This window comes from Histoplasma capsulatum, genomic scaffold (assembly GCF_000149585.1).
Source record: "Histoplasma capsulatum NAm1 scaffold_7 genomic scaffold, whole genome shotgun sequence".
NCBI classification, from domain to species: Eukaryota; Fungi; Ascomycota; class Eurotiomycetes; order Onygenales; family Ajellomycetaceae; genus Histoplasma; species Histoplasma mississippiense.
This window is the reverse complement of record NW_001813976.1, coordinates 630,796-647,005: the sequence shown is the minus strand read 5'-3', so window position 1 is coordinate 647,005 and position 16,210 is coordinate 630,796. Positions and strand designations below refer to the sequence as shown.

The following is a 16,210-nucleotide window of genomic DNA, read 5'->3' as shown; positions in this document are numbered from 1 at the left end:
ACAATCAAACAAGCCGCTCAGATAGGGGACTGGCAACACCAGTTGCGTGATTGATGCAACGCAAAATCAACATATATGTATATACATTGTAACTGCAAAGGGATCTAAGCTTTATTCGCCAATTTCTCAAATTCCTCTAGGTCCTCTTTCGAGATGGGGTATGTGTATTCCAGGGAAGGATATTCACCGTTCTTGACCTCGTCTCTATATTTCTCAATCGCCCTCAAGCTTTCACCCCATACATCACCATACTTCTTCACAAATTTCGGGAGATACCGGCCACGCGGAAAGTTCCCAGTCATATCAACTTGGACCAGCACTTGTCCCGAACAGCCAGTACCGGCCCCAATTCCAATGGTTGGTATTTTCAACTTATCGGTGATGATGCGTGCAATCTCTGAAGGGACGGCTTCAAGCACAACCATAAACGCACCAGCCTCTTGAACTGCAAGAGCATCGTTTAAGATTCTCACGGCACCGGCAGTCGATTTACCCTGGACACGAAAACCTCCAAGCGCGTTCTCTCGTTGAGGTGTTAGACCAACGTGGGCCACAACTGGTATCCCGGCCTGTGTGATCGCCTTGATAGTTGTCGCCATCTCCGCGCCCCCTTCTAGTTTGACGCTTTGAACTCGCCCTTCTTTAATGAGACGAATAGCGGAAGCAACGCCCTGCGCTGGAGAAATCTCATATGAACCCATGGGTAGGTCACCAACCTAATGCACAATATCATTAGCCATTGCCGTGTAGAGTAACGTGTACAGGAGGGAGGCATAACAATGCATATGCAAAATCCTACCGTGAAGGCCGCTCCAACAGCACGAGATACACTCCGGCAATGAAGTATCATCTCGTCCAAGCACACCTCACTCGTGTCATCCATTCCCAGGGCAACCATGGCTAGGCTGTCGCCTACAAGGACCATATCCATGCCGGCTGCTTCTGCGACATGTCCGCTTGGGAAGTCATGCGCCGTTAACATAGTGATAGGTTCCTTCTTTTTGTACAGCGCCCGCAAAGATTTGATAGTAACTTTCTTGCGATCAATAGCCACGCCCATTGGAGAATGGGAGCTCTGACGGGCTTGACAGTGCCATATGGTCGAGCCCGTTACGGGCGGTACGGGTATAGGGCGAGGGAAAGACAGGGCAACAGGAGGGGCTGTTGACCTGACCAGCCGAATGGGTAAGCGGAGGGCCATTTGAGGGGCTAATTTCATTCGGGCTTTTGGGGCAGCAGCAGAGCAGGAATTGGTAGATACCCCTGCGATAAAGGACTAGGAAAATTAAAAGTCATGTTTCTCCAAGGCTGCAGCTTGTTGATATATATACGGTTTGACGACGTGCTGGTTTATGCAGCGTACACAGGAGAATCTTTGGAGAACTTCGCGAATTAGTTGATTTCTTGTTTATCCGTTCCGCCACACGAACCGAGGCTCCGAGATGCCGGATGAGTCAGCAGCCCCCCTCGTCGCTTATGTTAGCTATTGCCGAGTCTTGTCTTGGCGCTCTGCGGGTTGTTCAAAGCGGCGCAGAAGGAGTCAAGGACCAGGTATGATGTATCCATTTGTCCCGCCAGGACATCTATCTGTAGGACAGGACAGTGTGACTACAGCTCTGCATGCCTTGCAGGTTTCTTCACCCCTACTGAATGCCAACCATTTGAGCACGGGCCACCACTGTATTCCGTACGACGGTGGGTAGACAAGAACTTACCAGGCTTTCCTTTTGCTCCGGGCCCCCTAACTAAATTCTTGTCTATTGCGGGCCCGGGTGTCGATACTTTGCATGCTGCAGCTTCTTAAATGTATGTTGCCTTAATACCATCTCTGCTGCCCTGATACGATTTCACTCGCTTTATCTACAACCTCCATCACCCGAACTTACTGGGCATTGAATGGTTCACAACCTCCAGTCTGTCCCGCAATATACTTTCAAAAATTTGATTCCAAAATTGGTAATGAGGTTTACTCGCTCCCGCAGATTGGAGTTGTGAGGCGTGGTTCAAATACCACTTTCGGCCTAATGACTGGTTGAGAGATGCCTGCACAGGCCGCTGCAGTATCACCAACGAGCCTTTCTCTGGATGCGACAATGCAGCTAGTCCAAACAACTGAGAGCCTTGAGGCTTGGAAGCTTCAACAGCATACTTGATATCAACTACACAGCGGTGCATTGAGTATTTTGCACATAGCGCCTTGATCTCCTTGTTTTTCTCTGATGCCACATCAGTGATACCCCAGACATCTACCAAATGGGTAATTGAATAGCATTTCCCCTGCATTCTGTTTCGAAATCGACGAGAGGATTTTTGCAAATGTATTTGATCTATATTTAATAGCTTCAGGGGTGTATATGGAAAATTTTGCCCGGGCATTTCATGGAATAGAAGCCATAAATGTTGCAATGATGTTTGTTCGCATAGCCATCACTGCTTCAATGTCCAATGAAGCCGAGTGGCTGCTCTTGGATAGGCCTCATTGAATCATATTTTCCGATTCAAACATTATGCTGCACTCATGGGGCGGAGATTTACGATTCCTCCTACCAACTCGATATTGTTTTTTAACAACTGACTCCTCACTTAACTGTGGCTTATCTCTTTACGGCAAGACACAACAATGCAACTAACTGGGTGAGGAAATCTTTTATATGTTGTACATGTACGCTGGTACCGAGACCAGGACGAAAACCCACAACAAACAGATATAATTTCAGAAGTTCGGTCATCCTTGGTTCTGGGATCTCTGACGACTACCAGCGGGTGGACAACAGATGCTCGTGCTGCACCAAGGATAGAAGTTTTCCAAGTAAGATTTTAAACTGTTTATAGTAACGGAGGCATTCAAATTTGCCTATCTTGAGAATGGGGTTTGACTTGGGGCCTCGCACTGTTTGTCGTGCACAACAGGACAGCTGCCCCAGTTCTGCGTTCTGCGTTCTGCGTTCTGCGGTGCGTTCTCCAAACGAAGTAACTATTTTGGATGTTATATGTCATAACTTTCGACGCCTACCTTTTCAAGAGTATTACGTCTGTTAGACGAGAATGGATAACGCCCCCCCGCCCTCTCCCCTCCTACCATATGAATTTGTAGCTTATGTTTTCCCTTCTTCGCCCTTTCACAGCCCTCCTGCTTTCTCCCCCCATTCTATGTTTCCAATAGTCCTCTGACGCTGTTCAGATTTGAGTGTGGGCCCTCTCTTCACGGGGGGAAACTTGCTGCGGGGCAACTATTGTTGGGGTAGAATTAGCCTCCCGAACAGGAAAATGTATTTTCAAGATATTCCCGCAAATCATGCATTCTAATCTCGTTGCGTATCGGTCCCCTAAGCATGAAGCCTTCCTGTCCAACAATTCTAATTTACTCCTAACTGATAACGGCTGTGACCGCCCCCAGCTCTCGCAAAGTCAAAAAATATAAACAAGATTGCGCCAACATATTTGAAGAGAGGAAGAGCGTCCCTAGAAAGGTTTTGATGTCCAGCCATCGATCACTTCACTTGTAACTTGTACACAGCAATATATTCGATAGTTGTGGTTCAGAATGCGCCGAGTGTCTGGTATTTTTCCTGGATATGAAAAACCTATGCTCGTTCGGCATATGGTTATGCTTCTACACCACGTCTCGAAAGATGGGATGCTCAAGATTCTTCGATGCTGAGCCGTATAGAATCCACACGACTACGACGTGTGCCAGCTAGCGATCCGTTTATATTTCATCGGCCCTCGTGAAACCAACAAAGCTAGTGAACTTAGGGGTCGTCAGGTGAGACAGCAAACTCCGGCCCTCGTTCAAAGGTTTTGACTGAAGAGAAGCACATTTTTTAAGCATTGGCGCTGCATTGACTCTCTTCTCTCTCGCTCTTTTAGGACATGCACGGGAAAGAAAGATAAAAAGTAAATGAAAAGGAAAAATACTTACTCGAAGTTGCAAATAGCATACCAAACTCATCTACTTCTTCAAACCACAGCTCTGCGCGTTTGTCCATCCGAACCCCAGGAGCTATTGTGAACAGTTCTCCCTGGCGATAATACGGCCCGTCCCACTGGGCTAGCCATCGGTTGTATAGTGACTCCCACTGCTCTTTGGTCGTGGCTTGCCAAAGGCACTTGGGAGCCGGTGCCGGAATGTGGTTTAGTTCGCTGCAATCAAAACCTTGCATGCCATGATATGCACTGTATGCCCAGTATATACTATATAGACCTAAGACTGCTCGTCGTTTGCAAGTAACAGATATCCAGCAGTCCCATAAGGGTCGAGTACGATTGATCTCCTCCTCGATCACCATACCTGTTGACAGGACGTAATGCACGATAGTCTTCAGATGCTTGACGAGCTTATCGTCAAGTAGTGAGACCGCCATCTGCTCATTACACGGAAATAAAAGGATGAGCGTATAGATCGTCAGCGCTTGTACGGCTGCGATGAGCTCGCCCTCGTCGAATGATCGAAACTTCTAATCGATCAGCGCCAACCCATGCTCAAGTAAGAAGAATTTTTTTTTTTTTATCCAGTAGCATACCAAGCTTGCGATCTCTTGAATCTCTCTCCTCACTGTTTGTTCAACAATGCCGGCGCCTCCCCGACACTGTCCATCCCACATTTTCGCCAGGGAAAAACAGTTTGCTAGAGGCAGAGGGATATTTCCGTTCGACAGTTGTCTGGGGTGTATAATAGGGGGCAATTGAGGGCCTTTGGCCATCATTCGAGGCCATGTTAGAGATACTCGAAGGATAAATTGGCCGCTATGACGAGCCGCACCCAGCGCAGAACTCGGCGGAGCTGAGTCCCAGATTTGAATGGGTTCGTCGCGGCTTGGGCCGGGCATGTTTTTTATCAATGCATAATTGTAGTCCAGAGTATCAAGGTCGTCAATACCTCCAAATGGATATGTCAATTCGTTGTCCAGAACGCCTAAATCTGGAGGTAATAGGGAATTCAAATCTAAACCCTGGTTTTCTGGAGCAGAGAGTTCAGCATCCAGACTCAAACCAGCACCCAGTGGCTCCAGCTCGCAAGTCGCATTGCCTTGTGGTAGATTACTATATCTCTGATTGCCCTCTTGCGACGATCCATGGTTCCCCACACCGGTTTCCAAGCCTCTAGGGCTTGTGGGATACCTACAAATGGTGTTTCGGAGACCACACCTAGAACAGGTAGGGCGCCTTAAATCACAGCGCGTCTTTGCAGCCGAACACTCGCGGCAAGCCTTTTGCCGGATACTCTGAAACCGGCCATCCACACATTTCCTGGTATGCCGAACAAGAGAGGATCCTGTGGGTCTGTCAGTATGTAATACTCAGTTGGGGAGAAGCTGCGTACTCTGAGTAAATTTGAACTTGCACTTGACACATTCTAAGCCTTCCGCGTTTTTCATTGTAGGTTCGTTTCTATTTTTCTCAAACAACGGCAATGAATCGCAACTCCGTACATATGCTGGAAGTCGATTTGCAACCGCGAAGGAGGTGGATATGTAAATTGCTTATGTGGTTCGGGTTCGGGGTTCTGGGTTCGGGATTCGGGGTGCCGTGTTGTAAGGCTGACAAATCGTTTTAGAACGAGATCAGGAACTCTCAACAATCATTCAAAGTAAATCCTTCCAAGGATCAGCCTGTCGTCTACGACTGTGTATGGCCCGTATCGATGCTCAAAGTTGCTGTTAGTAGGCACGGCCCATATGCAGTTCGATTTAGAATCATTCAAACGGCCCAGTGACATCTAATATCCTGGCAAGAAACTGAAGAAATGCTCTGGCAATTGCAGCTGGCGAACCAGCACCACCTTTAAATAGCTTCTGACATGCCCTTCTATACGTATGTGTCGGCGGGGAAAGGCACGCCGAAATAAATAACTCATTCAGGAAAATAAGAGTAGGGTAATGCCATTAGTCAAAGTATGAATACATAAAATTGTTAACTCCGTGGATATATTGCAAGACTCGCCAAATACAACCGCACCAGCCGAGAGGAGGAAAAAGGGACATGGAAACAGTTATGGTGACTTGAGAAAACAATACTTTCGATCCGAAATCAAAGTTGAAATAAATATGCTAGTATATATAAGAAGGAGAGGACAAGCAGGAAGCGGGGACGAAGTCCAACGGTGAAAATTATAATGTGATGGCACATTATTCCACAGATTCGATACCAGGTGAGTCGAGATATTTTATCAAGTGTCAGGATGGACGGGAACAAGAGTAACAGCCGCAGATATCGCGGCGAGTAAAGAACATGAAGTACCGTGTGCCGGTGTTATATGCGCATCCCAAGAAAGAAGGAAGGGGGAAGTGGATTGAGGGATTGAAAATGAAGACGTTGAATCTACCTTATCGGTGTACTGCGCTTGGTCAAGTAATAATGATTTAACGAGAGGAGGATTACGAAGCGAATGGTGAGACACAACAAACAAGCTGGATACATGCTAGATTATCTTCCTCTAATAAACACCCAAAAAATCCCCTTCAATCAACAAAGGAACAGAAGCCCGGGAATGCATGTACATTGTGTTTTAAACCAGGTGAGTTCTTGTTTTCACCAATTATCTTCATCCGGGGGTAAGTACCGCTTGCGAGGGCGCTCGAGGGAGTGAAGCAGTGCATCTAGTTCAACCCAGTTCGATGAGGTCAATGCGAACTTGCGATGCTTTCTCGTCATTATGTGCTTTGCGATTACATTAGTTAGTTGGCAACGGTAACCACACAGCGATGACATTTCACTGTAGCTTACCTCTTCAAAATCCTCGAACTTGTCACGACAATTTTCGCAGTATCCTGGCTTCGGATCACGCTTCTTCTGCCTCGATCGTATCGTGCTAGTATTCTTCCTACTGGGGTTATGGAGCTTCTGAGCCATCTCATCTTCCGATTGAGTGGTGCCGTCTTCGTCGATCTGATTGACGTTGCCAGTGGCCTTACTCTTCGCTGCTCTTGTCGCTGGAGCCTTAGACGCTTTAAGAGCACCAGCAATGTCCGCCATTCTGTGCGAAGACGGGATCCCAATTCCATTCGTCAATAGGGTACTGTTTCCCTTCTCCAGAACTTTCCTTTTTAACCCGTGTACCTCTTACTTGTTCCTGCCTTCGCTCCAGGGGCAGCTGCCTGACCATAGGATACCATCTGAGATCTGATTGCTGAAGTGATGTCCTTAGGGGGGGACCCCAGAAGCTGCCGGCTCTCGGGCTAAATATGTGGCGAGAGCAGCTTTCGCGCCAGGAAATGTTTCAAATCCTTTGCTACGAGGGGAGGCCGGTTTTGCCGGCAGCATTAAAAGAGTCTCAATCCGTTTTGGAGCTGGTGTAGGTTCTTGTCGTGTAATTGTTTGGTTCACGCCTCCCTGTACATCTTGCAAAGCTCGCTTCTCCACAGAGCGTTCTGGAGGTTGCATCATCTTCATCTCCGTCGTAGTCGTAGATTTCTCCTTCGCAGCAGGCTTTTCATCTTTTGTCTGATTAGCGGCACCTTTTCGCTTCTCCGATTTTTTTTTGGCTGGCGGCTCATCGATAAATGGGCATTTACCCAACGCAGCGCTCCGAAACTGTGGCCATGCTCCATCCTGCCCTCTGGCGACCTTGGGATACTCGCGAATCATGACTGGTCGTGTCTTCTCTTCGTAATCATGGACATATATAAATGGACCTTTGAAGGGAATAATTTCCTTTGGTGCCAAAATAGTGTCTCGATCTACAGGTCCATTCAGACGTTCGTTTCGGAGAACCTGGGATAAATCGGTTTCTGCCCTTCCCCTTCCAGCACCGGATACCGTGCCATTGCTACGCGTGTAATGGCCGTGGGTAGAAGTATTTTCACCATCGTTCATCGTAGATATCACACGCTGTAATTTTTCCAGGGCCCATATCTTCATATTCATCTGCCTTGCCCTATATAAAATATCCTTATTATCCCGTTTTGGGTCGCCCTCTTGTCCGACGCGCTTGTCGGGTGTTTTCCTGGGCTTCCCTATTCCATGATTGAGATGAGTTGTTTCGAAATTTTTCTCCAGAAGCGACGGGTCAACAGTTTGGATGGATCCGTCCGCATTTTGTTGGTTCGATGGAGCTTCTCCAGTAGAGGGCTCTGTGTGATTGGGGGAATCGATTGCGGGCGGAATTGGACGGGCAGTGACTACATGTGTAACGACCTTAGAAAAAAATTTCTCCTCCGTCTACACAGAATGTAAGCAACCATAATATACTCATCCAGCAGAAGCCATCTTTGATATGCTTGAACCGAATCAACACACGAAAAGGAACGAGAGAGTAACTTACAGCACCAAGGGCCATGATCTGCCTTGAACACTTGTTCCTGACGTCTTCAGGGATACTTTCGAAGTAAAATACAAACTGAGGAAACGCCTTGCGATAGTGCTTTTGCCACTGACGAATACTATCCAAAGTCTCTCCCCCAGCCCTTTCATATTTGGCTCCTCGAGAATTGTTGGCCCTGTCCCTATCCCTCGCTGCAACAAGCTTCCTTTCGAATGCAGAAGGTTGGGAAATGGTATTCTTGCGCGTAAACACCTTGCCTTCTCTACTGGCCACCGCCAGCTTTCGTGGAGATTTGTTATTCAGGTCGGCTCCATTTTTCTCAAGCATCTGCTTCTTTGGCGGAGGCTGCATAAAACACACATCTGTCTGGCAGTTACCGGGGAGTGTTCGCTTCACGGAGGTAATAGTACCTCGATGCGGAGAGTTGGTGCCATTGGGGACGTTGTCCAGGGGAGTCCGGCGGTTTGACATCGCGATCGATGGTTGAGGAGATGGAGGTATAAATACAGTTGCCATGTATACATAAAATGATATCCCGCCTGTGAGTGAGAGAAAGAAGGTGGGAAGGAGGGGTATCCTTTGCTCCAAGGTTGAGCACGCGAGGTACCGCACGTCGTGAATCAACACAGGCTATCCCTCACGACTTGGTCATGATCAAGGGCAGATTAACGAGATAAGTGGCAATTAACAGCAATGAAATACAGAATTGACAGAAGGGAATTTTTTCTGGGGGACTTGCAGAAGAATTGGGCGTTGTTTTCCTGTCAAAGTTCCCCTTTTCATACAGCTGGGGTTGAAAACTGATTGTTTGGAGCAGATTCGGGCTTTGGCCAAGGAGGGTTGTTTTGCTCGTCAAAATCGCGCTGGTCGCCAACCAATAGAAGCGCGCCTGCGGATGGGGCGTGACCGCCACAACCCTAACCCTACTAGCGCCTTGTCCCACGCATTGGATACTGAATATCGAACAGTTCGGACAAGAATACAGTGATAAAGTACGTCTGGACTTGCATTAAATCTCATATGAGACTACGGGGTATGAATTGGAAAATTTTGCGAACCGCCTACCCTTCCATCACCGACACCGGCCCGGAAGCCTGAAAAATAAACCGCAATAGATCATGGAATACAACATTTACATCCATTGTATTGTACATGTACATACATTAGACGACCATAAGCTCGTAAAAAAGCTAAAAACGCACATTCGTGCCTATCGCAGAGCTTCTATATCATCGACCTTTCACACAAGTTAGCAAATAACGTAACAGAAAAGAAAATTCCACCGTCGGCTCTTACCTCTTTCACTGCTTCCGTCGTCAGTATAAGGGGATTATCTTCACCTACACAAACACTATCCTCAATTCGAATTCCGATTCCTCGGAATTGCTTCGGCCACCGTTCGTCATCTGGGACGTAAATACCACTACAAGTTGTTAGTTCCCCATCCGTGCGATATTACCCTTGTGAAATGCTTACGGCTCAATTGTTATACATTGCCTCTCCGCGAGTTCGTAAGTTCTTGGATATCCCACGCAGTCATGCACATCCAAACCAATATAATGCCCCAAATGGTGAGGGAACAAAGTTGCCATAGCCTACGCAGTGGCGGTAGTTAGCAATGGTCGGAGTAGATTTGTCAGGAAGAACTCACGTCTCCAGACACGTCAAACCCAAGTGCCTTGAGTTGTTCTCGCAGCCCATTTTCGGCAATGCGGTGCAGCATGTCAAGGGAAAGGCCAGCAGATTCGCGGCATAACGATATGCAAGTACGCTGTACGCTTAGAATGGCATTATACAAATCCTTTTGTGGCTCAGAAAATTTGCCGTTAACGGGCCAGGTGCGCGTGATGTCCGCTATGTAGCCTCCATATTCCTGGATGGCAATCAGTAAATCAGCAATCTCGTCACATAGAGGATACAGGGTGTCCGTACCCCACCACCATCAACAAGGACCATGTTTCCGTTTCTAACAAATAGATAATAAGCATCACATTCAGTTAACTTGGCCAGATTACCGCCATACCTTAGCACATCATCGTTTCTAACGTAGTGGATGCTTAACGCATTCTGCAAATAATCATTAGCTCGTAAAAGTAATAGACGAAATACAGGAAGAAATAATCTTACCTGGCCACCAGCAATCACAGGAATAAAAGCTAGGCCATCACAGCCATTCGCCTTGAATTGGTATTCCAAAAATGCATGGATATCCTTCTCCTTTGTAAATTGTCTTCTCATGGCCTCTGTAAAAGCCCGACCCGAGGCTTGTCCCACCATCCGCATATTTCGTATCTCTCCCTCACTTTTGAAGATACGCAATTCGTTGAGAACTGGGCGCAATGCCCACAGTTTGTGTGAAGACACGTTTTTTGCTTGGAGCGAGGAAAAGAAACCGGATAATGAAGGTCGTGATGGGTCCAGAAGCTTGAGGTCGGTATAAATTCTGGAAGCATCCGAAAGGATCGAAGGAGGAGAGCTGCTGATATTGTCTATACTGCCGCTCTATAGGAAAATATTGAAGGTCAGCACGTTCCAATTAAAGTAAGTGCATTGTATGATTTACTATATCCGCATTAAAGACGTCAATCGCAGCCTGGACTCCTGACCGCGGCCCCTCCCATATCTCCATTTTTGGATCCTTCTCTCGAACATAGAGGTGAAAAATGTGATCATTCTCAGAACCATCATTTCCTAATATATATTAGCAAATCTAAAGATTACTTATACAACTTGAAAACTTACCAATAATAGCTATCGCACCGGGCTCGTTAAAACCTGGATTACCCTATCAGCAAGAGTCTCAGCCAGATCATGTAGTCGAAAAGTTCTCAGTACCCGTAAGATAGAAGAAATCGGGATCTTGGTGGTATTCGTAGAAAACGCTTCCCGATCTATATTTTATGTCCGAAGCGGCAACGACAGCAATCGCGTGCTTGGGTAGCTTAGATGCAAGCGTGGACCGGCGGTGGGCATATTCAAGAGCAGTGATACCTGGCGTCACTATGAAGACAAGAATACATCAAAGTCAGCCTCGCCTCTCCTTGAAGCTCTCGAAATTATACAATATCTCTCACATACATTCCCCAGCCTTTAGGATATGCGGATGTGTTTCATGAAGTGGTTGTCCGAAGCGGAGCTCCGCTGCGGAGACCGAAGCGTAGAATCGTCCGCTCAGTCGCCTACTGTATGCGCTCTTCAAAAGACTCCCCCTGCCGTTGCAGTTAATCAGCGAATTGGCCGCGTACCGGACCGAATGGCGCAGGTAAGGGAGGATCTGCGACATAGTTTTGCATCTGTTGCAATACTATCGACATCATTGATGTTGCCAAAGCATGAACAAAATGTGTTTTGGCAGGATTTCTGTATGTAATGTATTGTCACGCAGATATAGTATGTTTCCAAATACAAGATTTCAATACCAAAAATGTTACTGTCTTATTGGGACTAACTTATAATAAAAATCATAGACGAGAAAATATTTATATACTTTATGTATGCAAACGCGGAATTGTAGTCGCACGATTTAATTAATGCTATTCCGACACAAACCATTCCCTCAAAGGGTTCAATGAACTGACCAGTGAGTCTCGAATGGGGAGTTACCAGCTCGCAGACTTCTAAACTGGCAATCGGAGTCTACCATCGTACAGCCACGGTCAAGTCACCAAGTCAACATATTCCTTCATCAATAATTGAACCTTAACACACATACATCCACTGCGCATCAACTTAGCACGCGGGCATGTCAGGTGTTAAACTAAGATGCAGCAAGGAAATTCGAAGACAGCAAGCAACTTTGAACAGCACGTTGATCACAGCCAGTAACTAGGGGTACAAAGCAAAACCCCCTGCAGATACTCACGGACCCCTAATTGCCTGTGCCGAGCACTTCGAGCCTTGCTTGAAGATATGGGTTTCCGATCCCCTGTGTTAACCAGCGAAGTTCCAACTCACCAGGGCTGCAACACAGATATCTACAGCATAAAGACGGGATGTTTGATTTTTTTTTTTTTTTTTTTTTTTTTTTTTTTTTTTTTTTTTTTTTCGTAGCCTTGTTGCTTCCAGCGAATTCAGCCTAGGGCTGCACAACCAATCACCTGGCGGGTTCAGTGTTTAAAAGTTAAACTTTTCTCAAATGTTCGAAAAGAGAGGATTATATACGAAGGGGATGCGATAGAGTTGCAATCTGATTGTGTCACAGCGAGAGCCCTCAATGCGTCATAATGCCTTTTTTTTTAACATCGATGATCTGCACCAAACACTGCCCTCGAGGCGCTTCAGGCTATAATTAAACGGCCCGTGTCACTATAAAATGCGCATGCTACTCGTTTTAACTTCTAGTTGTCCAGGAGAGGAGCTCGTATTGCATCATGGTCATTAGCCAATGAAACAACGTCATGAAGCAACATGAGCTCCTACATCGTTGGCCCAGTGTTTATAAATCGTGATGGCAGGGCTTCGGGCAATTCCTTGCAGACCTCTTTTGATAAAAAATGGCTTCATTTTCCAACATCTATGAACAACTACGGCCTGTCGCACAGCAGCAATTCTCAAGATGTATCCGGTTAGACCTACAAAAAGGCACTTGAAGAGCAATTCTCAGACCACGTCTAGCGAAGTTCCAGCTAAATCTCTCCATCTATACACTCGCCTCTACCCTGGTCGCAAAGCTCTAATTGCCCCTTCGGATACAGAACCTGCACGGTACTTTGTAACCAACAAATTCCCTCACAAACACGCCCACCAATGGGTCCCGGTATTTTACCGGGGGGATAACCCTAAATATACCACTGAGACGACCACTATCGGACGAGCAAAGCGTACCGCCATGTGGACCTCCTTCAAAGTTTGGCTGGGCGACGGGGTCAGCGAAGTACTTCAAAATGAGGACCGACGCAAAAAAGTAAAGAGTTATGAACGTAAGGAGAAAGTGCGCAAGTTCTTTTGTCGAGGATCAAAACAGCCAAAGGAGCCGCTAGAGGATGAAGGTCGAATTTGAGGTCGAAGGGACGAGGTATAGATGGTCCGGTACACGGAAATTCGCCACGGGTTTCATGCAAGGGGTAAAGGGTTGGTCGCATTGCTTGAAGGTTAGTATCCACGGGATCCGATGAGAGGGAGTGCAGCGATGTTGTGCTGCCATTTTTGCCCATGGTATATTGCTGTTGTATGAGTATGTTAATTGTTTGCTATCAGCTCATCCGTACCTCCGACCATGCCCTCATTGCAACATTTGAAAAGCGTCGTTCAGCGCGCTACCACCGCTCAATCAAAACCGGACAGCCTCCGAATAAGAAGAAATCATTTATTGGGGCCCTTTGCATCTATGAAGAGGCTTATGCAATGCAAATTGCTGACGACCATGGTGCCAGCGGATCTTCAGTGGCAGCTTTTACGGCAAGAGTGGATGCGCGTGCCAGCAACCCGCGAAGTCGCGCAAAGGATGAGAAGGATCTCGACCCTGATGGGCCTCATGTGGGAAACCTCACAGAGGACATGATCGCGCTGAGTTGCTGGGTTGTAGAAGAGGCTGAGCATCGATTGCGGTATAAGATTTTTGATTTGCTCGAGGAGATAGGTGAGAATGCTGAGGGATAAGCTTGAGGTATGGGTGCTGTGACAGTCTGGCCTTTGAGGTGATTGTTTTATTTGAGAGGGCTGGTATCTTATTGTACGAAGGGCTATCACGGATCCATTTCAATGCGAGTTTTTCAATATCTGTGATAGGGAGGTGGAGCATGAGAATGGGCTTTTTCTTAGGAAATCCATGTGGAGAATTGCTGTGGAAGCTTTGTTTTCCGACAACGACCTGCATTGGCTCTCCTGTATCCAAATGCACAAACATACTGAGAGACCATAAAGATCATTGAACTTTTTTGGAATCGCGCCATGGCCAATCAAATTAACAGTCTGCATGCTCATCAACACCAGTGTCCTGGGCCCTTTTGACACCCGTGTTGTGCTTGTTTTTAACAAAGAGCAGCACCCTCACATTTGAAGTTCGGGAAGACTCTCGGCACCTACCGTCCATTGCAGTATTTCAAAGGGTTTAAATGTTCTTCAACCAGGAGAGAACATAGCCGTAATGTGTCGGCTTTTTTCATCAGAGCCTATGCCCAGTGTGCTAACAACCCCTCATAGAGGAAAAATGCCCTCCACTAACATGGGTTGAAAGCGAAGTTGAAATGCAGAAAATTAGGCACCCTCGCAGCTTACGCAGAGTCCAGCGTACTGCGCCGATGGAAGGGTAGGGATGTCGAGAATTTCGCTATCAGAGCTAAAATTACTCCGTAATCAAGTCCCGGATTCTTTTAAAGGATAACTTTTCCTCTTTCTTCAGAGATGGTAGATGTAGGGTCATGAGAAAGGGTTGTATTTATAGATAAATTCAACCGTAATAGCTATCAGGTACGATGTCCATCCCAGCTATTCATAAACACGACAAACCGCAGAGTTCTCTGCTCCCTCTTCTCTCTACTCATTTTCCCCATTCCGGGCCCCTCTTCAGACGCATCCAGCACTCCCTCAGCTACCCCTCCAAGACAGCACAAATTCTTGCAACATTTCCCTCAACACCAGAATCCGAGGGTGCGAAGGCACCCTCGCTGTGGCTCGCGGCATATGTGGATGTCTATGTCGGCAACGATACTCAAATATGGCTATATTCAAGCGTAGAGGCTGAGGCCTCCTTGCCATCAATCCAAGAACGGTCTGCAACAGCGGAGCAGCTCTCGGGTCTGGATCAACTCAGCGAACTCGTTCTCGAACCTAACGTTGCAGCAGAACTGCTGGCTCAACTGCTTTCTCTATTTTTGTACATTCGAACCCACATTATCCCGCCGTATATCTCGTATCTGGGATCGCAGAGCAACGAGGCTAACCAGCCCCCTAACCCATCTCCAAATCCGGGAAAATCTTCGAAAAGGGTCCCGCCTCATATACCAACATCATTCAAAATTGGCAGCGTGCACACAGGAATCTACGATCTATTACTAGCTGCGATTGCGGCGCCTGAGAAGATACCGCCACATTTACCAAGAATCTGCATCCTCTCCCTTGATGCAGGGGTATGCATGAAATACCTTTTCCACCGGTCAACATACAATTCATTGCCTGAAAAGCCTGCGGGTGCGTCGGGTACTAATGGTACTAGTGACGATAAGGGTCTTCCCCCAGGATACCGATTGCACGATCTCAACGGTCGCGTTGGAGTCCAGAAGGGACATTTGGACCTGGTTCTAAGTTGCCTTGATATCCCGCGGTCAAAGGAGCTCTTACAGCAGATGCCTAGCGTAGCAGTCTACTACGATGGTGAGATCGATAATATCATATCTTCTTGTTCTGGCGCTACGGCAAACTGCTCCTCTGGCCGCGGCGTGGAGGAAATTCCCGTGGCGTGGTGTTTCCTAAGTGTGGATGCGAGTTTGTGTAGTCTGTATGTGGAGGAAGGACACCGCAGACGCGGATTGGCGAATGCGATTGCTAGGGAAGTAATGAAACTGGGATTGGGGGACGACGGCGGAGTGTTTACATCTGGGACTGGATCTGATATCGGTGCGATAGCCAAGGGAAAGCGCGATGATGATCACCACGATCATGGTTGGGCATTTTCGGATGTTTTCCTGCATAATACAGCGAGTAGAAAGGCGATGAGGAAGTTGGGAGGGGAGCCAGCAGGGACTTTTAAGTGGATTGTTGTGGATGTTGTGGAGAATTATTGACATCATTCCAAGGGGTCATTTCACAGTTCTTGAATGGCACTGGGATTCTATCACTCTTCACTTGTGCAATTCTTGAATACACACAAAGGTACAGAGTGGGTTGAAAAGTATCTAGGGACCAAGGTGAGGAATATAGGGAAATGCGGGCTGATCGCCGTTCCTTTCCCCTTATTGTTCCTAAACGGCGCAGCAACTCCAACGAACAGCATAGAAACATAAACGTGGG

At 47.1% G+C, this 16,210-nt stretch overlaps 5 protein-coding genes across 5 annotated transcripts; 1 reads left to right on the top strand and 4 right to left on the bottom strand.

Moving 5' to 3' along the window:
• Nucleotides 1-104: 104 nt before the first annotated feature.
• HCAG_05833 (3-methyl-2-oxobutanoate hydroxymethyltransferase) lies at nt 105-1,201 on the bottom strand (the record flags this gene model as incomplete). The annotated part of the gene is made up of 2 exons (XM_001538178.1): nt 105-716; nt 800-1,201. 2 exons carry the CDS (start codon nt 1,199-1,201, stop codon nt 105-107), a joined length of 1,014 nt encoding a protein of 337 aa, XP_001538228.1.
• Nucleotides 1,202-3,752: 2,551 nt separating this feature from the next.
• HCAG_05832 (predicted protein) lies at nt 3,753-5,378 on the bottom strand (the record flags this gene model as incomplete). Its single annotated transcript, XM_001538177.1, has 4 exons — nt 3,753-3,805; nt 3,923-4,436; nt 4,524-5,275; nt 5,324-5,378. The coding sequence occupies 4 exons, from the start codon at nt 5,376-5,378 to the stop codon at nt 3,753-3,755; spliced, it is 1,374 nt and encodes a 457-aa protein (XP_001538227.1).
• A 1,153-nt stretch (nt 5,379-6,531) lies between these two features.
• Nucleotides 6,532-8,779, bottom strand: HCAG_05831 (predicted protein; the record flags this gene model as incomplete). The annotated part of the gene is made up of 5 exons (XM_001538176.1): nt 6,532-6,660; nt 6,727-6,976; nt 7,060-7,178; nt 7,339-8,160; nt 8,264-8,779. 5 exons carry the CDS (start codon nt 8,777-8,779, stop codon nt 6,532-6,534), a joined length of 1,836 nt encoding a protein of 611 aa, XP_001538226.1.
• A 493-nt stretch (nt 8,780-9,272) lies between these two features.
• On the bottom strand, nt 9,273-11,906 carry HCAG_05830 (conserved hypothetical protein; the record flags this gene model as incomplete). Its single annotated transcript, XM_001538175.1, has 13 exons — nt 9,273-9,289; nt 9,466-9,487; nt 9,560-9,686; nt 9,740-9,858; nt 9,915-10,136; nt 10,196-10,229; nt 10,287-10,330; nt 10,391-10,765; nt 10,827-10,954; nt 11,006-11,038; nt 11,099-11,263; nt 11,342-11,445; nt 11,842-11,906. 13 exons carry the CDS (start codon nt 11,904-11,906, stop codon nt 9,273-9,275), a joined length of 1,455 nt encoding a protein of 484 aa, XP_001538225.1.
• Nucleotides 11,907-13,245: 1,339 nt separating this feature from the next.
• On the top strand, nt 13,246-15,984 carry HCAG_05829 (conserved hypothetical protein; the record flags this gene model as incomplete). Its single annotated transcript, XM_001538174.1, has 5 exons — nt 13,246-13,353; nt 13,460-13,841; nt 14,195-14,298; nt 14,463-14,510; nt 14,782-15,984. The coding sequence occupies 5 exons, from the start codon at nt 13,246-13,248 to the stop codon at nt 15,982-15,984; spliced, it is 1,845 nt and encodes a 614-aa protein (XP_001538224.1).
• Between the last annotated feature and the right edge of the window lie 226 nt (nt 15,985-16,210).